Source organism: Scyliorhinus torazame, chromosome 5 (genome assembly GCF_047496885.1).
Source record: "Scyliorhinus torazame isolate Kashiwa2021f chromosome 5, sScyTor2.1, whole genome shotgun sequence".
In the NCBI taxonomy this organism is placed as follows: Eukaryota; Metazoa; Chordata; class Chondrichthyes; order Carcharhiniformes; family Scyliorhinidae; genus Scyliorhinus; species Scyliorhinus torazame.
The window spans coordinates 282,082,531-282,108,723 of NC_092711.1; the positions used below are offsets into that span (position 1 = coordinate 282,082,531).

The 26,193-nt window shown below is 43.8% G+C and overlaps 1 protein-coding gene across 6 annotated transcripts in view; it reads right to left on the reverse strand.

Annotated features, from left to right (window-relative positions):
- The window catches only part of gria3b (glutamate receptor, ionotropic, AMPA 3b), a 626,694-nt gene that overhangs the window by 213,144 nt on the left and 387,357 nt on the right, over positions 1 to 26,193 (reverse strand). For all 6 annotated transcript variants that reach the window (XR_011946682.1, XM_072505636.1, XM_072505635.1 and 3 more), the window contains exon 11: positions 22,677 to 23,047. Coding sequence is in view for 5 of the 6 variants with exons in the window: in XM_072505636.1 (XP_072361737.1) it covers positions 22,677 to 23,047 (371 nt within the window). In the remaining variant the exon portion in view is untranslated. The remainder of the gene's footprint in view (positions 1 to 22,676; positions 23,048 to 26,193) is intronic.

Sequence of the window (26,193 nt, forward strand, 5' to 3'; positions counted from 1 at the left end):
GGAATTTAGCTCCCGCAGACTCTCATTGTGCACCACCTTGCTGTGTGAGGGAAAGGGAAGTGTGTTAGTTGTTGCAACTCAGATAACAAGGTGGTGAAGATTAAAACTACAGCCGAGGCCTGGATTGTCACAATGCCAGAGAGCCAATGGAAAAGGCCAAAATTATGGAAGTCCTTCAACCCGAACATGACACCGGCCATTTTAGAAGGTGCAGAAATGAGTCCTGATCATGAATTGCACATGCACACTTTGCAGAGGCAGCTGCCTATACAGAAGTGTAGCTACTTCCACTCATACCTAATTTTCATTAGCCAGGAGTGGGAAACATGGCATGTGCAGATCAGACTTGGAAGGATCAGGGGCGAGATTCTCCGACCCCCCGCCGGGTCGGAGAATCGCTGGGGGCTGGTGTGAATCCCGCCCCCGCCGGTTGCCGAATTCTCCGACACCAGAGATTCGGCGGGGGCGGGAATCGCGCCACGCTGGTTGGCGCTCCCCCCCGCGATTCTCCGGCCCGGATGGGCCAAGGTCCCGCTGCTAGGATGCCTGTCCCGCTGGCGTGGATTAAACCACCTACCTTACCGGCGGGACAAGGCGGCGCGGGTGGGCTCCGGGGTCCTGGGGGGGGCGCGGGACGATCTGGCCCCGGGGGGTGCCCCCAGGGTGGCCTGGCCTGCGATCAGGGCCCACCGATCCGCGGGCGGGCCTGTGCCGTGGGCGCACTCTTTTCCTTCCGCCTTCACCACGGTCTTCACCATGGCGGAGGCGGAAGAGACTTCCTCCACTGCGCATGCGGGGGAATGGCATGAGCGGCCGCTAACGCTCCCGCGCATGCGCCGCCCGGAGATGTCATTTCCGCGCCAGCTGGCGGGGCACCAAAGGCCTTTTCCGCCAGCTGGCGGGGCGGAAATTAGTCCGGCGCGGGCCTAGCCCCTCAATGTTAGGGCTCGGCCCCCCAAGATGCGGAGGATTCCGCACCTTTGGGGTGGCGCGTTGCCCGACTGATTTGTGCCGTTTTTGGTGCCGGTCGGCGAACATCGCGCCGATAACGGAGAATTTCGCCCCAGATCTGAACTTTGTGGAAACCTTTGAGAGGTGCGGTACCATTTTCGATATGGTCCGGGGGCACGTTTTGGAGGAGATCAGGTGATGCCTAGGAGAGATCAGGTGCCTCTTGGGAGAGGTAAGGGCCCCTTAGGATTGTTAAAGTGGGCAATAATGTGCATAAAAAGTGGATAAATGCATTACCTGTCAGAAGTCTCAAAATGAATTGTCAAAGGTTACTAACTGTCAAGCCATTTAAACCTCATGCCCTTTAAATCTTTATAAAAATGGTGTGTTTAAAAAAAATCATTGCTTGCTATTTTACTTTTTCTGTTGACATGTGTCTGATGCATGACTGATTTCACAACCTTCCATTAGCACAGTGGGATGCTCTTCATTTCAGTTTACCTGGCAGCTTCGAGTGACTATAGACACTTTGAAGTCAGATTATGAATTTCAATGTTTGTTTTTATAAGGATGCAGTTAAAGGAATGGAAATGGCGTGAATGGGGTTTTATAAATTAGGATTTTAAAAAAGGTTTGCAACAGACACTTACAGCTTTATTGTAACTATTATAAACATGGATCTGAGGTCTGCGTATGGTGTATTATGGTTAATTTGGCCTGGTTGGAATAAGGGCAAATGGTGATTGGTTAGAGGCATGGATTGCATGAATTGGCATGATAAAGGACAATGGGTCTGGAAGAGGGGACTAGGTTGACATGGAAGGCAGAATCATAGAATTCACTGTGCAGAAGGAGGTCATTCTGCCCATCTGCACCGGCCCTTGGAGGAACCACCATCATTAAGCCCAAGCTTCCATGCTATCCACGTAACCCAGTACCCCACCTAACATTTTGGACACTAAGGGGCAATTTATCACGGCCAATCCACCTGACCTGCACATCTTTGGACTGAGGGAGGAAACTGGAGCACCCGGATGAAACCCACGCAGACACAGGGTGGAAGTGCAAACTCCACACAGTCACCTGCAGCCGGAATTGAACCCGGGTCCCTGGAGCTGCGTGCCAACCACTGTGCCACCGTGCCGCCCAGAGTGTGACAGGCCAGGTCAGATAGGTATAGGGGAATAGGTTGGCATGAAGGAATGAGGGGACATTAGGGTAGGTAAGGGCATAGGTTGTCATGAAGATATGAGGGGCATGGGTGGTGCACAGGGGGTATAAGGTGGCATGTGTTGGCATGGATGGGGTTTGGGGATTGTGTGGGGATGGTGAGGGGATATGAGGAGTGAGGGCTGGTTGGCTCCTTTTTGTTTTGTTCATTTTTTTAACACAGTTGTGGCTAAGTGTCGGAGTACTGAGGCTAGACTTCCAGTTTCTGCACTCGCTCTGGGGACAAGGAGCCCATCCCCCGGAGAACCCTGCCATCCTGGGAATGAAAATCCAAACTTCTGGAGCATATTTTTCCAGGTTGGGTTTGCAGAGCCAGGAATTGTCCAGACTCTGCGCTCTTGTTCCGGGAGTGAAACTCCAGACCCTAGTCTTCATACACTTACAAGCATTTATTTAATGAGACATACTTTACATATCATGGTCCCCCAATCCAACAACTACACTTTCAGTCCATTCCTATATATATGAACACAGAGGAAACTCCAGCAATGCCCATCACCTAAAACAATTAAAAATCCAATTAGTACACAATTAACATCAGTGAGTTTTGAATTTTGTTTGGGTGATGTTGACTAGTTGGCAGTGTGTACAAGTTTGAAACCTGCAAGCAGTATTGGGTAATGTGTAAATATGGTGGAGCATATAAATCTCAGATATGAGTGCTGATTAGCAGAGATTTTGGTGATTGATGGGGCTGTATGAATTTGCAGCGTCAGCTGTCGAAGCATAGAATCCCAAATGTGCAGGCCATTCGGCCCATCGAGTTTGCACCGTCCCTCTGAAGGAACACCCTAACTTGGCCCACTCCCCCGCCCGATTCCCGTAACCCACCTAACCTGCACATCTTTGGGCACTAAGGGACAATTTTAGCCCGACCAATCCACCTAACCTGCACATCTTTGGACTGAACTACTGGTGCAGTTGGCTGCATGGGATATTTGAAGACACACTCACTGTACTTGACCACTCGTCACTGAATTTCATGTGGCATTGCATCCAGGACCTTGGGCCTTGAATCTTGGTGTTGATCTTCATGGATCCCACGACCATTACTTCCTGAGAAAGTGCTTGGAGGATCGCCTGCAGCTATAGGATGTCTCTTGCCAGGGCTCCAGTGTAGCATTTGAATACCTTGAAACCTGTTCTTTCCAAGTTCTGCTATTCTTCAATGTTTCTTAGGTCAGTGTCACTTCCTACCTTACTGGCAGCAATGGCTCCAGCCATAATCCACCGCCCCTTTAAGAGGTGCACTTTGATTTTAAGAAGTGCAGGCTAGCTTTAATAAAAGAAAATACTGCAGATGGTGGAAATATGAAATAAAACAGAAAAATGCTGCGAAAACGCAGCGGGTCTGGCAGCATTTGTGGAGAGAGGAATAGAACTCACATTTAGAGTCCGTATGACTCTTCTTCAAAGTTAAAGAAGGAGAATAGGAAGAAATGCGTTGGATTATATACTGTATAAGAGGGGGTGGAGCAGCTGGAACAGATTAGATGGTAAGTGATAGGTGGGAGCTTGGAGAGATTGCAACAAAGATGTGCAGGGCATGAGACAGAAGAAGAGTTAATGGCAGTGTGAAGAGCTATAGAAGGTGCAGATAGTGGCATAAACATATTTGCTGCACCCAAGGTAGTCTCTTCTACATTGAAGAGAATAAATGTAGACGTAGTGACCACCTTCACTCAGTCTGCAATCCTGAAGCCGACCTTCCTGTTGCTTGCCATTTCAATTCAGCATCTTTCTCTCTTGCCCCCTTCGCCTACAGCAATCTTCCAGTGAAGCCTAACGTAAACTGAAAGAGCAGCACCTCATCTTCTGATTAGACACGTTACGGCCCCCCAAGACTCAACATTAAGATCATCAACTTTAGACTGTGACCTTTTTCCTCCATCTTTACCTCTTTTTATCCAAAACATTTTTTGTCCCATTGTAAAACTCAGTACCCCCATGGGGCTATCTGTCACTTGTTCTTCAGTTTTGCTTTCATTGAGCACTGACCCTTGTTCTCCCATTATAACGTTCTCTGCATTGCAGGCACTGGGAAACATTCCACTAAACACACCCAAAACAGGACTCTTCCTTTTTGTTAAATCGCACCTAGCATTTGACAGAACTGAAGGGCTGACTAGACCATTTCAAAGGGCAGATAAGAATCAATTACAGTGCAAGATCTGGAGTCACAAATAGGCCAGACAACAGATTTCCTTCCCTAAAGGACCAGATGGGTTTTTACTGCAATGGTTGTTTCACGGTTGTCATTACTGATGCTAGGTTTTTATTCCGGATTTATTCAATCAGCTGAATCTACATTTCCCAGCTCATATCGCCAGCCCATTGTTCCAGGCCTCTGGGTTATTAAACAAATAACATAACCACTTATGTCATTATACTGATCCATTTGCATAAGGAACAAACTTGGGATTGACTAGTCTTTTGAAACTGTGACTCTTGAGAAACATAATTGAATCTCAGATAGGCTATCAACTAGAGTATTACTTCACACATTTTAGTTATGTCTAAGAAGTCTATGTAGCAATAGCAGTGCAATAAAATAGTAAAAGTTAGATTCTGGCAATATTTATTTTGTGAGAAAACAAGTCTTTGCTCTGCCCGAGCAATAATGAGGTTCCTGATGAGAAGTATAGCCTTGCTGAACTAGCTAACTGAATATGTTATAATACTCAGATAATCTTCAAACAGGAAGGGTGCAGGTGTAATTGAGGAGTCCACATGAAGGTCTGGATAATACTTGTGTCAATGTCATGGTCTATGTCTGCATTTAAAAAGATAGAACAATTGTGTAAAAAATATGAGAATTCAGTGAGCAGATAAAATAAAATAAAGGCATACCTTGAAAAAATGTTCAATGCAAGCATGTGATGAAGTGATAATGAGTTAATTGACAAAAATCATAAAATACATAGTTAGTTACATTGTTTCTTACTCTGTAGCCCATGGAGACATCTTTAATACCTTTCTTGGTATTGTATCCAGTGTTTCAAGATACAATACCTGTCCAAGGAAAATTCGTTTCTCATCCATCATCTGTTTTTATAATGAGTCTTAATATATTTAGATTTTCACAGAAAAGTCTGTTTGCTGTTATTCTTAAACAATGCTAAATGTTGGCCAAAATGTGTAAATAATATTGCCCATTACACTATAAATTAGTATGAAATTCCCGGTGAAAAAAGAGGAAATATCTATCATAGAGCATCTCTGTTTTAGCTTCCTCCATGGATTTGACCATCAAACAATTGTAACATCTTTTTTCTCCCAGTCCTATTTTGATGCCAGAACCAAATTAAAGCACCTGTCTATGTGCAAACTAGCTTTCGTGGAGTTTCACAGCACTCACTTGTGGTGACTTACAAGTCATTGGTGGGGTGACTTAGTCTGGTTGATAACATGTAACAGTATCATGAACAAATTGTAAAGGTTTTCTCTGGTCACTAATTCTGGCAAAAGTGTGAATGCATTTGCAACTCTGGGAGAAATAAACTCCACATGTGTTTATTTATGATATTGAGATACTTAGTCAGGAGTACAAATCATCACTGTTGGTGTTTAATAAATAATAAGGGTGGAATTTTGCACCGGCGGGGTTTTCCCGACCCGCCAAAGTCAATTGACTTTTGAACGGCTCATCGCATTTACGGCCCCGCCCCCACCGGGACAGGACTGTAATGTTCTGCCCCATCTTTTTAAACTTGCTAGAATGAACTTTCTATCTGCTCAAAACTTACTTGGGCCCCTTTTTTTTTAACTCTGTGCAAATTGATAGGTTTTGAGTGAATGAAAATCGGACCCTCAACCTTTAGTCATAGTAGCTAACGTAAATGATGAAGGAAGTATATTCTTCAATATAAATAAGACGTTATGCAGGGACAGGGCATAAGTGGTAGCAGTGAGGAAAACAGATAAAGAAACAGTTAAAAAGAAAAACTGGCAGGATGAACTCACTGAATGGTTAATTTATTTGGTTTTCAGCTCTTCACAGTGGGAAATAACCAATTCCAGGTTACTGGGCAAGATGAAATTTCCAGACATGATGTGGCCACTGGAGTTTAATGTTCTATACTTGTGCATCATTTAATGCTCCTGCCCAAAATTCCTTTGTGGACTTTTTTTAATGCTGTTACTTACTCACGTATTTTAGTGTTTTCAAGTATTTATTGTGCTTTCTTACACAATGGGATCACTGCCTCTTTTTTTGCCAATATAGTCGCTTAATGGTTAATTTTGCTGTTGGTTATTGTCTGAGACCAGCGAGCTCCCTTTCATTTCACCTCTAATGGTTTGCCCTTGTGTGCAGCAACCTCTGTATTGTGTCAAGGTCATTTAATCAATGTTAGACACTGTAACACTCATTGATGAATGACAATTTAAATTGGGTTCACTAACGTACCACAAAAAGGAATTTTACATAAACTTGTTACCCATAGCACAAATAAGAGAAATTAAATCCTTTAGCGAATGAAATTATACATTACAGCATTATAACAATATTTATGTATAAATAAGAATTAAGAACAGAAAAAGATTGATATGCCCAAACAAGTCTATCATTATTGATTAATAAATTATACTTTCACACCATTTCTCTCTCAAGAATGCACCCACTTGTCTCTTGAATTCATTTATGCTGCCTCCTCCAACATTCTTCCTTGGTAACTTATTCTACGCTCTAATGTCTATCAGGTGACAAAATCTGTTCATACATCCTAATTTTTAGCTTGTGACATTTCATAGACTTATTATTTTCAAACTTCATTATAATGTTCAGTTCCATATTCGTATTTAACATTGCTTTTCACCAATCTCCTAGTCTTTCCAGGTTAGCCATGTCTTGCAGCTAAAAGGTAGATGGCTGACATGTTCTCAAACTTTCCACCAGTCCTGTTCGACTGGAAATATATGATGGAGGCCCAGGGGTGACTTGCCCTTGGTTGGGAAGTCACCCTAACTCCTCATCAAGACTTGGACTTCAGCACCAGTAGGAGATTAAAAGCAAATTTATAATCTATAAACCAACAGACCATTCAGCACCAAAATGGGTTAAATCACAGAAAATCTACAGTGCAGAAGGAGGCCATTTGGCCCATTGAGTCTGCACTGGCTCAGTGAAAGAGCATTCCACCTAATCTCACTCCAGTGTTTTATCTCTGTAATCTTGCATTCTATCTTTTCAGATAGCAATCCAATTCCGTTTTGAATAGCTCGATTGAACCTGCCTCCACCTCCCTCTCAGGAAGTTCATTCCAGAGTCCAACCACACTCCAGGTGAAATTTCTTTTCTCACATCACTTTTACTCCTTTTTCCCATTATTTTGAACCTGTGTTCTGCAGGTCGCGATGCTCTTATGGGGGGAAGACTATTTATCTCACTATTTATGTTGTCCATACCCCTCATGATCTTAAATACCTCTATCAAGTCTCCTCACAGCTTTTTCTCCAAGGAAAACAGATCCAACCTCTCTAATCTATCTTCATACAGTTCTTTATCCCTGGAATCATTTTTGTGAATCTCCTCTGTACTCTCTCCAATGCCTTCGCATCCTCCTTCAAGAATTATGCCCAGAACTGAACGCAATACTTCAGATGAGGCCTAACTAGTGGGCAGCACGGTGACACAGTGGTTAGCACTGCTGCCTCACAGTGCCAGGGACCCGTGTTCAATTCCAGCCTCGGGTGACTGTCTGTGTGGAGTTTGCACGTTCTCCCCCTGTCTGCGTGGGTTTCCTCCAAGGGCCCCAGTTTCTTCCCACAGTGTAACGATGTGCAGGTTAGGTGGATTGGTCATAATAAATTGTCCTTAGATTAGATGGAGTTAAAGGCGGAGTAGGCCTGGGTGGGGGTCTTCTTTCAGAGGGTCGGTGTAGACTCGATGGGCCGAATGACCTCCTTCTGTGCTGTAGGGATTTAATGGTTCTGTGATTTGTATACAAGTTCAATATGACCTCATTACTCTTGTACTCAATGCCCCTATTAATAAAACCTAGGATACCATGTGCTTTGTTATCTATTCTCTCAACATGCCCTGCCACATCAATGACTTATGTACACACTTATGTACCCTTTGTTACTGCACTTCCATAAGAGTGTCTCCCTTTAGTTTGCACTGTCTCTCCACATTCTTTCTGCCAAAATTAATCAAGTCACACTTCTCTGCAGTGAACTTCATTTACCACTTGTCTGCCCAATCCACAAATGCATCCATGTCCTTTTGAAATTCAAGACTGTCTCCATCACAATTAACAATACTTGCAATCTTTGTTTCATCTGCAAATTTTCAAATCATGCCCTGAACACCGCAGTCTTGGTCATTAATATATACCAGGAGGATCAAGGATCCTCACACTCACTCCTGGGGAACTCCACTACAAACCTTCCTCCAATCTGACAACCAACCATTTATCACTGTTCTAAATCATAGGGTTTCAAACAGGAGTTGATAAGGGATTTGTGAGGAGATCCCTTAAGTTATGCTCGGCAATTGGGAGAAGCCGAACAGAATTTCTTTTTTTTTAACCAAACAATTTTAATGAGGTATTTTTGGCATTACAAGCAACAACAGTATAAAAACAGTGTACAAAGAACAATAAACATAGTGCAAACACTGACACCCGTCCCTCCAAGGCCCGCCTATTTGACCCCCTATTCTACACTATCCTAGCCCCCCCTCCCGCCCCCCCTGCCCCCCTCCCCTGCTGACGATTAATTCTCCGCAAAGAAGTCGATGAATGGTTGCCACCTCTGGGCGAACCCTAACACTGACCCTCTCAAGGCGAACTTAATTTTCTCCAGGCCGAGAAAGCTCGCCATGTTGGTTAACCAGGCCTCCGACTTCGGAGGCTTTGAGTCCCTCCAAGCTAGTAATATCCATCTCCGGTCTACCAGGGAGGCAAAGGCACGAACATCTGCCTCTTTCTCCTTCTGGACTCCCGGATCTTCCGACACCCCAAAAATCGCCACCCCTGGACTCATTTCCACCCTTGTTTTCAATACTCTGGACAAGACGTCCGCAAAACCCTGCCAATATCCCCTAAGTTTTGGACACGCCCAGAACATGTGGACATGGTTCGCTGATCCGCCCGCACATTTCACACATCTGTCTTCCACCCCAAAGAATCTGCTCACCCGGGCCACTGTCATGTGAGCCCGGTGTACCACCTTGAATTGGATCAAGCTAAGCCTTGCGCATGTAGCGGTCGCGTTGACTCTGCTCAACGCGTCCGCCCATAGGCCGTCCTCCATCTCTCCCCCAGCTCCTCCTCCCACTTACGCTTCAGCTCCATGATCTGCGTCTCCTCCGCTCCCCTCCCCCACCCATCCCCTAGACACTACCCTATCCTGAATCCCCATTAGTGGCGGAAGTGGGAAGGATGATACCTGCCTGCACAGAAAGCCCCGCACCTATAAATATCTGAAGTCGTACCCTGTTGCCAACCCCAACTTCTCCTCCAGCGCCCTCAAGCTAGGGAAGCTCCCTTCCTCTCAATTCCAGCCCTTTGCCATACTCAAAACCCTCCATCCAAGCTCCCTGGAGCAAACCGGTGGTGCCGAACAGAATTTCAATCTCAATGTTTATATTAAAAGGTTGTTTCAGCTGATTTACAAGTATGATCACTGAATAACAAACAGAGCACCAAGTGAGACAGCTGAGAAAAATGCCTTTCATGCACTTTCAAGAGATTGATAACCATGTGGGAAGCCTGGTGTCTCATTTTGATTGACTGGTTGACAACTCACTGGACACAGGGACTATGGTCCAAATACTTCCTTCAGTGCTATAAGATTCTGTGACTCTATAGACAAGAAACATGCAGCTTTAACCATAAGAGCAGCGAAGCAGCAACAAGTCCATAACACAATCCAGTGGAGTGTTTGTAATAAGAACATAGGGCACAGATACATAGGAATTAGGAGAAGTAGGCAAATCAGCCCTTCGAGCCTGCTCTGCCATTCAAACAGATCACGGCTGATCTCTTCCTGGTCTCAAATCCACCTCCCTACCTGTTCCCCATATCCCTTTTTTAATCAGAAATATATCTACCTCCTTCTTGAAACCATTTAATGACTCAGATTCCACCACACCAAGGGGCAGCGAGTTCCACAAATTCACCACCCTCTGTGTGAAGTAGTTCCTCCTCATCTCAGTTCTTAATCTACCGCCTCTCAACCTATATCTGTGACCTCTCGTTCTAGATTGCCCCGCAAGGGGGAACATTTGGTCTACGTTACTTTATCAATCCCTTTTAATATTTTATATACCTCGATCAGATTCCCTCTCATCCTTCTAAACTCCAGCGAGTATAAGCTCAAATAATATAATTGGTTTAATGTGAGCCAAGTAGATCTGGGAGAGTTTTGCTGATCTTAGACAGGGGATCATATGGAGCCTCTTGGAGACCATTGATTGTGCAACACAGCCAAAGTTCCCACATTTGTATTGTCCTAGATGCCTGCTTTCAATTTTTTGGTGTGGCACAATGCACCACCTCATTTACGATGCATAATAAGCTCATTTATTTGAGCTTATACTCGCTGGAGTTTAGAAGGATGAGAGGGAATCTGATCGAGGTATATAAAATATTAAAAGGGATTGATAAAGTAACGTAGACCAAATGTTCCCCTTGCGGGGCAATCTAGAACGAGAGGTCACAGATATAGGTTGAGAGGCGGTAGATTAAGAACTGAGATGAGGAGGAACTACTTCACATCTTGCCTGCTCCAACAAAAGACCCAAGTGGTCACTAAGTAACCTGGGCACAGAGAAAATTTTTCACAGATCTGGCTTCTTCAGTTGAGTGACACCAGGAATGGTGGCAGTTGATGGTGAAGTCCATACTCCTGCAAAGTGATAAAGTTGCTAACCTGTTTGTGTAGAAAGGCAGCAATGGCAATGCTTTCATGGCTGACATGAAATGCACAAGGTGTTGGCTGCCAAGGAAACACACATTTGAGGTGGCGTTACATGTATCCTTCTAGAACTGAAGAGAGTTCCTGACATATTTCCAAGTTGTTCTAACCATCCCCAGGTGATGCATGTCGTATCATCTCTTACGTCATCGCCTCTAGTGCAGGAGAGGAAGTCCCCACAGACCTAAGGATCCATCTTGAGTTAGATCATAAGAATCTTCACCTTAAACACTGCATGGGCACTTTTCCTCACTTTTGCCCTGGGAAACACATATTCCCTGGGTGCAAAGGTGGGACCCATGATTCTCAGCTTCTGCCTCCTTTATGTTGCCCAGGATTATCCAGTCCATCCCTCAAAAGCAGAGCAGTTGCATTTGTTGAAAACCAGGATACTATCTATGATAATCATACTGGTAAGGTTGCTGCTGCCTCAGTTTCCTGTAGTAGGGTACACAATGCATATATTTCTGGAGTGTTCCAAGCGATTGATGGATTATTGTCTATCTGGAATCCCCTTCTGGAGACCTTCTGGCTGTTCTCCAGTGGCAGCCAAATCATCTGAGAGTAGAAAACCTAACCACAATCACAGGCCTTGTTGGCTCCTCTTTTCCCATCTGTTCCCCAATATAAGGGGTTGTTATGAGGGGTGATAGCTGGAGACATGGGCAGATCACACCACTGGCTGCATAGGACCACCAAAATCATTGTTACAATGGGTTTGTTACAGGCACTTTGGGTTATTCATCATCTGTCCAACCAGAGGGGAGACAATAAAATCTGTCCTTGCATCTTTTCATGGACATGTGTGTCTTGCCCATAATGTAACATTCATTTGCCTTTTTGGAATAGATGTCTCTCTGTACGAGCAAGGTGACAGGTGTGCAAAACTATAAAGATGGATTGCCTAACAAGTATTGGCAGACATGAAGTCCACCTAGTGTTGGACATAATTAATATTGATTGCTAGCTTTCAGTCGCTAAAACTTCCACCTCGAGATTGTGCAATGTCACATCAAGGAATCAAATGAGGAAGACGCTCATTGAGGGTAATGTTAACTTTAGGCAATACTGCAACATGGGCAATATCGAGTCAGTCGCCTGCTATAAATTTCTCCTGATTTTCATTTCCATGGAAGATACCAATATCACTCATGTTACAATGTCATTCGAATCTAAATGACATCGCCCCCACCCCCCTCCAATCCTCCCCCAGCCCCACTCCTGCTCCTGTAACCTGACACTGTGTGAGATGCCTTTCTGGTCCCTAAGAAGGCACCCCGATAGATATGAAAAATGGACCTAATTGACTTGCCCTCGAGGACCCTGTGGGTTAGCATTTTCACATTAAAAACATTTTGTGAAGGATTTCTGATCCAAGTTATGAAAGTAGAAGAGAAAACTAATAAAGCTTTTTGGTTTTATTGTTTTGGAAGGGAAACTGGCCTAGAATTGCTGCCAGGGTTTCCCAGCTGAACACTGATGGAACGTCTGGAGAAACAGGATAAATGGTTACAAACAGATAATTGCTCCACTGTTTCAACCAATTCTCCATGGAAATTATCATAAGAGGCTGGAAGAATCTCATGATAGTTCTCCTCCAGTGTGAGTTAAGTAAAGTATTACAATCAAGTTAAATTTGCAGTTCCTTTGATTTTACTTCTGAATAAACTTGACTCAGTGTTAATTTTATGATATGCCAAAGGAGTATTTGCTCTTAAGATCTGAGATCAAGAGATAGCCAATACTTTTTCAACCAGCCCTCACCAGTTAAACATTCACCTTGTGAACTACTCACCCTGATGACTTTGCGTATGCGGGCCACTTTGTTCGCCAGAGAAAGGTTTGCCTGTGGAACCACACTTTTGTGTTGGGGGGGGGGGGGGGGGGGGGGAGTGGCAGGCAATGTCAATAGTTGCAGAGGGTTTCCTATTCAGAAAAACTTGAGAGCCGCACCTGATACTTCCTGATCCCTAAGCCTGCTATAGCTGGGCCGCTCCATCCACCTGCAGAACTTTGCAGGTTAAAATTGCAAATGGTGAGGCAAGTGTGGTTCTAACAGGTATGTATCCTGCTATAGTTTACCTTCTCAGCTGCCTACCACTGAACCAGTAGCTAACATTGACCCCGTGACCCTGCACCCTATTGCTACATCCATGTAAAACCTTTCTTCAAAATGGAAGTGAGGAGGTTCACAAGAGTGATGTGTTGGGCCAGGTTCCTCTTCCTTCTGTATTGGGATGTGCCTTCCCTCTGCTTATTGCCTTCTCGTGACTAAGGGCTTTCCCTGTAACGCACTGCACTTGGAGAAAATTATTTTGCTGCTTGGATTACTGCTTTCTTTCTTATACAGCCCTCACACTTTCTCCTGCCCCACCCAGACTTTCTTTAGTCAGCAGCCTAACCCATCAAAATCTGCAAGGACACCATTAGGCATCAAATAATTAAAGGGTGCTTCCAACCGCTACAAGAATTAACTCTCTCTCACCCTCAACTGGACATATTTTTCCGTATTCCTCAGACAATTGAACAGAAGTTGGCTAAAATGGCACTTTGAAAATACTAATGATGTAACTATTATTCCATTTTAAAAGGAGTGTTGCTTAGTATGGGAGAGGGCTTTATGCATTGGGCTAACATTTTGAACATGATATTAGCCATTACAGGGCCAAGTTTTAATACCTTCACTCAATATGCCAATAAGGATGATTTTAACCATGGAAAATATACACAAATTGGTCTGAATGTGGGTAACTTGATTCCATAGACACCTTTCACAGTGCCTACCCACCCAGCACCAACCCCACAGCAAATTAATGCATGGTGGGGGAGGCACCAGGCAGCCCATCCACCCGTGGGTTATTTGAGGCCCTCAAGTGGCCATTTAAATTCTCTTCTCATCCAGCCGCAATTTTTCATATGGTGGGTTTAAGAGGAAGCCAGATTTAATATAATAATCTTTATTAGTGTCACAAGTAGGCTTAGATTAACACTGCAATGAAGTTACTGTGAAAAGCCCCTAGTCGCCACATTCCAGCGCCTGTTCGGGTATACTGAGGGAGGATTCAGAATGTCCAATTCACTTAACAAGCACATCTTTCGGGACTTGTGGGAGGAAACCGGAGCGCCCGGAGGAGACCCACGCAGACATGTGGAGAACGTGCAGAATCCCCACAGACAGTGACCCAAACGGGAATCGAACCTGGAACCCTGGCACTGTGAAGCTACCATGCCACCCATCCACTGTGCTACTGTCCCGCTCATTTCAAGCCTGCTGGGGCTACTGGCAGGAAAGGAGTGAACCTCCTTTATGCGTCGCCTGGGTGCATTGGAGTCTCCCCCCACAAGCTCCATCCCCCACCCTCGGTTTCCCCTCCACCCTCGCCTGTGCACCATAGCCTTGAACCCCCTCACTGGACCTCCTATCCTTACCTTGCCAAAATCCCCCCCCAGCTGAGCTCTCTGGCACCAATGATGATCTTTTCTGGGGATTGGATGCAGTGGCCACCGCTCCTAGGTGAGGACAAGTTTTGCCCTGAGCTACTTAACACCACTCTGAACATTAAATGGCTGCGGGGCAACTGCTGGGGTGGGGGAGGGTATGTAGTTGACTTTTTTGCCAGAGGTCTGGGTACCCCGGTGATGTATAAAATCCTATCCTCTGTTTCAGAGTTCTTTGGTATCTGAAAAGCTGATGGTTGTTTTGTGGGTACATATTTTCATCAGCCCAACTTTGATGGACTAAATCTAGTGAACAAAGTCCCTGAAGGAAATGTACAATTTTCTAGAAAGAAGTATACTGGAATAAAAGGATTGGCAAGTTGATGAGTAATAAGGAAATTTCAACATTTATCGTATTATATTATGACTAAACCATCAATAGCAAAACTAAATTAATTTTCACACCAGGAAATGCAATGTAGTGATGGCAACACAGACCATTTGATTAATTTTGCTGCTGACTGACTGATACAATGCACATTATTGTGATGGGGCTTTCGCTCGTCCATAGGAATAATTGTGTTTTTAATTATCCTTTTACATCCTGTGCAGCTGTTGCTTCATGCATTATATTGAGCTGCTGCCATACTTGAAATAATGCACACTGGATTTGCTGGTGGTTGGGAGAGAGTACATCATTCATTTAAGTCTCAGACTGTTGCCAATATTTGTACCATCCAGTCATTAGAAACATTCTTAAAGTAAGGTCAAGTCAAAATCATTTCTGCTCTTCTCAAAGGAAGGCTCACATACATTTCTGACCCTATTCTCTCCCTCATTGTTCAGTTTCGACACTGTCCAAAAGGTATCACAACTCTTGCGGGAACATAACTTAAATCATGTGCAGTTAGACAAATCGAAAAATTAATGAAGCATTTGGCATGTCAAACAAAAGCAATGCTATCAAAATACACAAGTGTTGAATAAATGTTGATCAGATTATAATGCAGGTAATACTAACATCTAATGAATATAACCGGAGTACATTCATCAAAATGGTAGCAAAATGATTTTCTATAAAATGTTAGCAGCTAGGGGAGAGAGAATAAAATTGACTAGTTAAAGATGATCAGCTTGGCTTTGACATTTGTGATAGAATGCAACTGGGATTCAAATGGTTAATGTATATCAGTGATAAATGTCTCCAAAATAAATAAAAAAATCAAGTTATTACTCAACTTCTTAAAACACAACTATTCTGCAACAGTAAATTGAAACTTATATATGCACCGATCTTGCAGTTGTTTTGTACGTTTTTTGAGCATTCTCCTGAACCACTTGCTTAAACTCAGGATTTAAAATAACATTGATAGCATTTCAATTTAAAAAGTAGGATGACGTAACAAAAAAGATCAAAAAAGTAAGAGATAAACGTTTGGAGGGAGTTGTATATACAATGAGAAAGGAGGATCGTGGAAGAATATTGTTTGACATGAAGCTAGATCAAAGTCTGAATTGTTATATCTTATCTTTTCTACTTAAAAAATATTTTCAAAAGATAATACTCACTTTGCAAAAATATGCAGCACCTTTCGTTTGACATGTCCCAAACAAATTACTCTGGAGTCTTCAAACTCACTTTGCTCAGTTACAACAAAGACTCTTTGAGATGACTGGTTCATTAAACAAGAAAATGCCCGTTGTACAGTTTTGGATTCAATCTGAGTGGGTTTCAATTAAATCTTTTGCACTCAGAAGCCAAGAATGTGTGCAGTCTCTTTAAAATAGGAAAGTCCACAGCTGATCAACTCAAATGAGTGAGTTCTAAAGACGTTATTGGCACATGTAATGGTTTGGGATATCAGCTGTATCAAGAAAGCATTTGATTTTTCAAACCCCTGAAGCCTCACCCAGAACATTATACCCTGTAACAGCTTAACCTCTCTGGAACAAGCATAACGATCATGAAATATCTCATTGAGGGGTTTTAGGTCTTCATTTCAACAGTCAGAACCAAATTTTGAGTTGCTTAATTGAATATTTTTGAATTGAATGGAAGCATTCCACTGTCAGGTTAAGTTGTTGGCAGGGCAGGTGATTTTCTGTTAGTAATATGTAAACATATGCAAATACAGTAGGACCATAGAAGGAAGATAAACCCTAACAGACAGAAAAGAGACAAAAATAATTAAGTTGCAGTATCCCTTTTTGTAGGCCCACACAGATCCATCATTATAAGTCAACCATAAGTGCAGAACATGAAGTTTCAAGTGTCTTTCAAAAAAAATAAAACTGAGAGACAGGAATATTAAGCGGCCATCTTGAGACAACTCTAACTTTTACCAATATTCCTTGCAGGTTGTTAAGTGTCTGCTCATATGTGATGAAAGACTTAATGAAACGTTCCTGGGGAAATGTTTAGAGCTTATCAAAGTGAGGGTTGATATTGTGAGGGAAAAGTATCCTCTTTGCAGGCAATACCAGGATCAAGGATGAAAGATAATAATAAAAGTTATATGGAATTGAGTGTCTCCTCATGAACTAGATGAGAGTACCAATGTTAAACTAAAGCTTGTTCTTATAAACTCGTGGAATTTCTTTCATCATTAGATGAAAAACGTAAATGCCCATTTCACGCTGGATCCTAACAATCTAACAAGTCACAGAATCCCTACAGTGCAGAAGGAGGCCATTCGGCCCATTGCGTCTGCACCGGCCCTTGGAAAGAGCAACCGACTTAAACCCATGCCTCCACCCTATTCCCGTAACCCTACCTAACCTTTTGGACACTAGTTTAGCATGGCCAATCCACTTAACCTGCACATCTTTGGACTGTGGGAGGAAACCAGAGCACCCGGAGGAAACCCACGCACACACGGGGAGAAAATACAAACTCCACACAGTCACACGAGGCCAGAATTCAATCTGGGTCCCTGGAGCTGTGAGGTATTTATTTGATTGAGTTTTTTGAGGGGGTGACCAAGAAGGTAGATGAGGGCAGTGCAGTAGACGTTGTCTACATGGACTTTAGCAAAGCCTTTGACAAGGTACCGCATGGTAGGTTGTTGCAGAAGGTTAAAGCTCACGGGATCCAGGGTGAGGTTGCCAATTGGATTCAAAATTGGCTGGACGACAGAAGGCAGAGGGTGGTTGTAGAGGGTTGTTTTTCAAACTGGAGGCCTGTGACCAGTGGTGTGCCTCAGGGATCGGTGCTGGGTCCACTGTTATTTGTGATTTATATTAATGATTTGGATGAGAATTTAGGAGGCATGGTTAGTAAGTTTGCAGATGACACCAAGATTGGTGGCACAGTGGATAGTGAAGAAGGTTATCTAGGATTGCAACGGGATCTTGATCAATTAGGCCAGTGGGCCGACGAATGGCAGATGGAGTTTAATTTAGATAAATGTGAGGTGATGCATTTTGGCAGATCGAATCAGGCCAGGACCTACTCAGTTAATGGTATGGCGTTGGGGAGAGTTATAGAACAAAGAGATCTAGGAGTACAGGTTCATAGCTCCTTGAAGGTGGAGTCGCAGGTGGACAGGGTGGTGAAGAAGGCATTCGGCATGCTTGGTTTCATTGGTCAGAACATTGAATACAGGAGTTGGGACGTCTTGTTGAAGTTGTACAAGACACTGGTGCGGCCACACTTGGAATACTGTGTGCAGTTCTGGTCACCCTATTATAGGAAGGATATTATTAAACTGGAAAGAGTGCAGAAAAGATTTACTAGGATGTTGCCGGGACTTGATGGTTTGAGTTATAAGGAGAGGCTGGATAGACTGGGACTTTTTTCCTTGGAGCGTAGGAGGCTTAGGGGTGATCTTATAGAGGTCTATAAAATAATGAGGGGCATAGATAAGGTAGATAGTCAACATCTTTTCCCAAAGGTAGGGGAGTCTAAAACTAGAGGGCATAGGTTTAAGGTGAGAGGGGAGAGATTCAGAAGGGCCCAGAGGGGCAATTTCTTCACTCAGAGGGTAGTGAGTGTCTGGAATGGGCTGCCAGAGGTAGTAGTAGAGGCGGGTACAATTGTGTTTTTTAAAAAACATTTAGATAGTTACATGGGTAAGATGGGTATAGAGGGTTATGGGCCAAGTGCGGGCAACTGGGACTAGCTTAATGGTAAAAACTGGGCGGCATGGACTGGTTGGGCCGAAGGGCCTGTTTCCATGCTGTAAACTTCTATGATTCTAGGTAGCAGTGCTAGCCATTGTGCCACCCCTCCGCCTATACCTTACAGCTGGACAATGCCTCCACTTTCATTGTTTAGATGGCTCTCAACCTAATAGAGTATTGAATTGCTTTACAAATGGTGAGAAAATGTGAAATGCCCAGTTTGGAACACATTAGAACTTTGCATACCCACTTTGCGGGACATGCTGAATTGGTGTAAATATTGGAAGTGTATTGCTCCTATTGTCCAACTTTCCTCAGTGTGAAAAAGGTGGCTGTATCAGACAAGAGCTCTGGATTCCTCAGCCTAATTCCACCTGACTCAAACCTTTAGCTCATCTCTGCGTCGTCACAAATAAAATATTTATTTCAGTCATTTCCACTGGTTCCAACTTACATGATTAAAAAATTGCTCTCTTGAACCCCATATTAAAAAAATGTACCAATACATGTGTGCACATGCAGCATGCTTTTGTATTGCATTTTAAAAAATAGATCTTTTTATTCATGTAAGTAGGAGCAATGCTTCAATATGGTAAAACTCCTTCAATTATGGTTAAGTCACAAGACAAAAGACTTGCGGTTTTGAAGGTGAAATTGAATGGATGGGGTAAGGGCAGCCATATTGATGCTTATTAACTGCCTTCAGTTCATTTTCAACTGGTGGGGAAGTAACAGCAAGGGTCACCTTTTCAAATTTATATTTTCTGCAACATTTTTAAAATATAAATCAGAGCTGCATCACAACGTTTTCTATAGAATGAAACAACGCCACCTACTATGCTGCGTGGCTCATGAAAATACCATCTGTGAAGTACAAGTGGTAGTCCCACTACCCGATGGGTACCAGCCACTCAGAGCTGACAGCTGTGCATTGCTTGGCATTGGGGTCAGCAACTTATCCACCCTAAGGCCCAGGATGACTGAGGGATCCATGTTGAGGTGAGCGATGGTGAGCTGAGTTTTGCGGAGTGCGGTTGCAGTTGGAGAATGTTCTCTAGGTTGATCCCGGGTATGGAGGAGAGACTGAGTAGGTTGGACCTGTGCTCATTGGAGTTTAGAAGAATGAGAGGCGACCTTACTGGGACATAAAGGATTCTCAGGTGGTGTGGCAGGGTAGATGCTGAGAGGTCATTTCCCTTCTTGGGAGAGTCTAAGACCAGGGGGCATAATCTCAGAGTAAGGGTCGCCCATTCAAGGCAGGGATGAGGTGGAGTTTTTTCTCTCGGAGGGTAGTGAATCTGTGGAATTATTTACCGCAGAGAGCTGCAGAGTCAGGTCATTCAGCATATTCAAGACTGAGGAAGGCAGATTTTGAATCAGTAAGGGAATCAAGGATTATGGGGATAAATTGGGAAAGTGGGTTTGAAGATTATCATATCAGCTCAGTCATTCATTGAATGGCGGAGTCGAATTGCATACTTCTGCTCCTGTCTTTTGGTCTTATCGAAGTGGGAGGGCAACAGAAGCAGGGGTTGGCTCTCATTGGGTCCGCGATTCCTTTGAAAGTGAAAACCCCAGGAAGCTCGCAAGGTGCTCTGACCGTGTTTGCTTTTTGAGTTTCCTGCATGTTGAGGCATCTTCCCACCACTGAGTAACTACCAGTGGTGGGGATATGAGGCTCTTAAGTGGGCATTAATTGCACGCTGAAGGGCCTCATTCAGCATGGAGAAGGAAGACCACCCATGAAACTTCCTGGGCCGGACTTAAGCCGGGGCATGGGTGGGAAGGTGGCGGGACCTCAACTCACTAACTTTACGCCAAAGTAAATGACACCCTCCACAAAACCTACCTGGGAGGTGGGGGGAATTAAATTCTGCCCTATATGGTGGCTGAGGAAGAAAATGGGTGCAGGTGCATTTCGTTGAATGAATGGTGACAACGGAGGTGATTCCCCAACCCCGTTCGTCCAGGTGCAAATCACTTTATGCCTGGAGACTCTCACGAGAGGGCCTTAACATGATTTGTGCCAGGGAGAACTCAGTTTCAGATTCTCCCTGCCCTCTGGTTGGTGATGTAATCTGGTTCACCCCCAGCAAGGGGGTAAACCAGATAAGCATATTTAAATCCTTATTTATATAATCATAATTCACCGGGCCCCTTCAATTGTCCCACTCGACGATACAAAATGAAGCTGGTGAGAAACACGACATGATGACCATGGCCGCGGGGCTCGGAGGCCATTGAAGCTCCCGGGTGGTCTGGGAGATGTGTCAACAAACTGGAAACCACATCAAAGGAACAATTTGTTGTTACAACTGTGGAATCTGAGGACTGTGTATAGTGCATACTTGGTGAGTGGTTATTCATGATATATAAGGGCGTAGAAGTAGCATGGGGAGACATGGGCGATGTGGGAGTGGGGCAGGAGCTAGAATTGGGGTGAGTAGGGGAAAGTCAGGTAAGGGATGAGGTTTTGGGGCATATCAAACACTGTTGGGAGCTGGGGTGAACAAGACAGGCCTTCTAATAGGTTTGCAAACTGTCCTGCAAACCCAGCTCTGGTGTGAAAATTCAAAAATGGCGCGTGAAGTCACACATAGGCTGGGTGTGCAGTTTGTGAATCATGAAAGTGGGTACGTTGGGTTTTTTCAGAGTTCCCTCCAGTAAGCCAATTAACTTTAATTTTGCACACTTTCTTATATTTTTAAGCTGATCAAGAATATTCAGTATCTGTTTGGCGCTATAAATTAGATATTAGGCAATTGAAAATACTCCACGTTGAGATAGTTTTAAGTATTTATGAGACAGCATGAAAGAAAAAAAATGCTAATTTCAGCCTACTCCAGTCACATAAACAGATCCTAATCTTCTTATCTGTGCCTGCATAATATTACATATGCTAAAATCTTTTTACCAGAATCTCAAAACTACAGAACTTCTTATTAGACTCTCAGTCTTTCCCTTTTATCTGGAATCTACACACGTTCAAACACCAAGGTTGACACCAGCTAACTACTACGTTCTGTTAAATTACTTTTTCTCTCTTACTTCTTTTATTCTTGGTAATGGACCATGGTCTTTCAACTTGTTTTCTCAATTCCAAAGTAAATATGCTGCCCTCTGCAAAGTCAACAATGTGCCTTTGGGGGTCCATCATCCTTCATGGTACTTTTTGTTTACGCTAGTTTACTTGGCTTATTCACTTCAGTTGCAAATTTCCTAATTGCTGCTCAGTTGGTCATTATTTCTTTACTTGTGAATGTTTCTTAATTATATAATTGGGTGAATGGGTGAATCAAGAAGTGATTTGGCCATTGATGATTATTGATCGGTGAAGAACAGACTGAAGTGCTTAAGTCTCTCCATTATCTCCAAAGAAATACAAGGATCTCCAAATATACTGAGAATTCATAAAAGTGTGGTTTCCCTGAAACTCTGTCCATGGAGGTCGACAACATGGGATACTGCAACCTGTAAATGCAATGAAGGAAATGGGACAACTGGTTGAAAGATGGAAGCAAGCTAGAAAAGAAAATGAGTTAATTAATGTAAATGCAAAAGAACCAAGACCGGCTTGGAGGTGCTCCTTAATGGTGCTGCTGCATCTGCTTTTCAAGTTTTCCATTCAAAATGGAGGCGCTTACAAAATGTAGCGTGATTCTGTTATATACACCGAACTGTTGACCGTAAAATGCGATATGCAGCAAAAACACGGTAGCCCTCCAAGGGTGCTGGAGACAGACAGACCTTATGCATTTTACGGTCTCGGCATGGTGTATATAAGTTATTCAGATAGCTGTGTGAATGACACGGAGAATAAGCCACTCACGCATTTTAGCAGTGTGGCAGAGTGATGATTAGATGGGTGGATCTTACCATGCTGATATGGAGATTAAAATAAAATTTGTTGGGGAAGAAAATTGAAAATAAAGATGGTAGAAAAGTAACGTATATGCACCATGGCATCAGTTTTGGACCATAAAATGCACAAAGGTAATGTGATAATGACAAACCTTGGTGAAATATCGCATCCTTGCTGCATAAAGGCACCCAGAGAAAACCAGAGACTATTAAATATCCCAAACTCATTAGGTGGCTCAGTATTTTGGGGGTCACGTCCTTCTTCATTTTCTTCCATATGCCATTCATAAGGACTGAATCTGCTGACCAGGAAAAGCACTACGCTGACTCCAATGTAGGCGAAGACTATGCACATCCAAATCTCATAAGCCAAAGGGTCCAGAAACGAGAATACTCCTGGTTTGGACTTTTGGGGTTTCTTTATCATTATTGAAATACCAAGACTCATGAAAGGTTTGGAAAAGTCAATGACTTCTTCTCGGACCAAAGTTATAGTGAGTGGTGCAACAGCAATATCAGCTCTCTGGAAATGGGGAGAATGCTAATTAGTATAAAACAATTATAAAGGCATTGTATTAACTCAATATAAATAAACAATAACATTACTATTCAATTTACTTACTGACATACTTAGCATGACAATGTATTCGGGATTGAGTGTGCTCCATGGTGTGGCAAATAGATGCCCGTAAGCACTGCAACCATGCAGACATATAGACATGTGCCTCAGATCTATTCTACATGGAAAATTGTGAGTTGCTTTATACATTCCTCATTTTAAATTAGACTCATTGAATGGAAGTCAATGGTATTGCATTTAAAAAATCGGTAACAATGACCCTAATTGTTAAAAAGAGTTAAAGATGATGCGCCAATGGTTATATCAATAGAGCATTTGACTTTCATAGAATGGAATAGAAACCTAGAACCCTTACAGTGCAGAAGGAAACCATTTGGCCCATCGGGTCTGCACCGACCCTTGGAAAAGCACCCTACTTAAGCCCATGCCTCCACCCTATCCCCGTAACCCAGTAACTCCACCTACCCTTTTTTGGGGCACGAAGGGGCAATTTAGTATGGCCAAACCATCTAACCTGCACATCTTTGGACTGTGGGAGGAAACCGGAGCACCCGGCGGAAACCCACACAGACACAGGGAGAAAGTGCAAACTCTACACAAAGGCTGGAATTGAACCCTGGTCCCTGGAGCGCGAGGCGGCAGTGCTAACCACGGTGCCACCATGCCACCCTTTCCTTATAAAGTAGGAATGACCTATCTAATGGGGGAAAATAGACCAGAAACTCCGAGGTGACTTTAAATTGGTACACAAGGTAATAAATATTATGTGAAATACAAATCACAACACAAAGGGATACAGATTCACAATGAAGAAAGCTCAATTTGGGATTACCATCTTTGTTATGCAAAACTTGATCAATCCGCATTACTGACTTGTGGGCGAGGTGGTGAACACTAAAACTACAAAAGGATAGAGCTACATCACTCATGGTGTGTGTACTGACCGAAGAGTGTGATGGATGGTCTATATGTGTAGGAGATGCAGCATCCTGAAATGTCTCAGATTCTTATAAAAGTAGGTTAGTATAACTAGGGAGGGAATGAGTTTTTATTGAGGTGGCGGTGGGGACAACAACATACTGAAAAATAAGCAGAAGGCTAGGCATTCAATGCTATTAGACCAAATCATAATAGGACTGATTCCGTGATCCTGAAAAGAATTCTGTTGGGAATGCTATGTGTACAGGAGCCATTGCTCACGAGGAAGGTGAGCTAATCTTACTGGATTCAGCAAGGTTATCTAATTTAAATAATCATTATCATGTCCTTCCTTCACAATTTCCATGGAATGTTATAGCTGCAAGTAGTTGTAAAAGAGGAAAGTGGTTGCACATAAAGCACTATTGTTCTTTGGAAACATTGTTTTTTGCTGTGGCTTACAGGTGCTGTAAAAAAAGGCATCTTGCCAAGGTTTGAGAGCAGCACATTCCACTTCGATGAAGAGATTTTGGATTTTCTGTTGGTCCCAGTGAGACAGAGGATAGTCTTAATCGGAGCTCATGGGAAACTTCCTCTCTTATCAGTCATGTAGTTTATGTTTTGCAATGGAAAATGCCTGCCAGTTAAGCAAAAATATGACGGTTGTTGGTCCATTTTACTGGTCGAAATTGTTTTGTGCCTGATCCCCTCTAGAAAGCACCTTTGGAGTATCTGGGATAATAACCTAAAACAGACATAAGGCCCCTTGAATATGGCAACTGCATTGTTTTTAAAAAAATATATATTTTTATTGGAGTTTTGACATTTCATATCATACGTTACACAAGACAAAATCAAAACATGTACCTACAAGAATTTACAGCAACTGTAGTTTTAGCTATTATACATAGGATGTACCTTCGCTATACGTGAAGCTTGTCATACAGGATGTCTTAGCTACGGTCATAAGTTAATCGAGCAAAGGTAATTTACAAAGGAAATACTGCTGAGCTCTTGCTGGGCCAGACCGTGGTCAGCAGTATGCCCATTCAGTTTTGGGCCAGTAGCTGGCTGTGCCCCCCTGAGAGGGAGCTTTTAAACAGTTACTGGGGCGGGGGGTTCCTGGTAGTGCCCGGTTGTCGGCCGTTACTGTTGTGCGGCCTATCCCCCGCCCTGGTTGCCTCCTGGCACTTCACCTTGCTGGAGAGGGGTGGGGGGGGGGACACTTGTCCACTGGATGTGCTCTTTCTTTTCTTGCCCTGTGCCCTTTGTGGCTCTCTCATCTTCTACCTGCCCCACGTTTCCTTTTGGTGCTTTTATTCCCCCACCTTCCCTTCCTCCACCCCCCCCCCCCCCCACCACCCTTCCTGCCCTTCTCCTTCTCCTTTCTCTTCCTTATTTCTTGGTCTGTCCTGCGTACCCCCTCCCCCCACCATCCTCCCACCGTCCTCCCTCCCTCCTTCCCTACTTTATTAGATGTTGGTTACACACAGGTCCTGGAACAAGCTGGTGAACTGCCTCGACGATTTGTGGAAGGCTTCCTCTGTACCTCTGATGCATATTTTATTTTCTCTAGCTTGAGAAATTCTGCCAGGCAGGACAGCCCGTCTGCAGCCTTGGGTGGTGGTGCTGCTGATCGCCAGCCGAGCAGAAGCCTCCGGCAGGCAATCAGGGAGGCAAAGGCTAGGGCGTCGGCCCCCCTCCTCAATGAGAAGCTCTGGCTCCTCTGATACTCCGAAAACCGCCACCAGTGAGCAAGGCTCCACCCTGACCCCAGCCCTGGACAGGGCCTCGAAGAAGGACGTCCATACCCGACGTGTCGGGGGAAAGACCAGAACATGTGGTGTGGTTGGCCGGGCCTCCCTGACACCATTCATGTTTGTGTCAAATACATTTTAACAGCTTTAGGAACCCCTTGCCAATCTCGGCATAAACTGAACTGAACTCTGCTCAGTTTCTCTGGGTCTACAGTGACCCTGAACAAAAAGGAAAGTAAAATGAATTTCGCACACATCAATGGGGGTCCAAAAAGAATAGCTTATCCTGGTTCTGCAGAAATACTGTGGTCTGCCGACAACTGGCGTTTGCCATTTGGCTTCTCCCTTCAGTGTTGGATCTTGCCAACCTTTCCCTGATCCCAGCTGGCCAGCTGCTTTGGAATACTTGCGTAT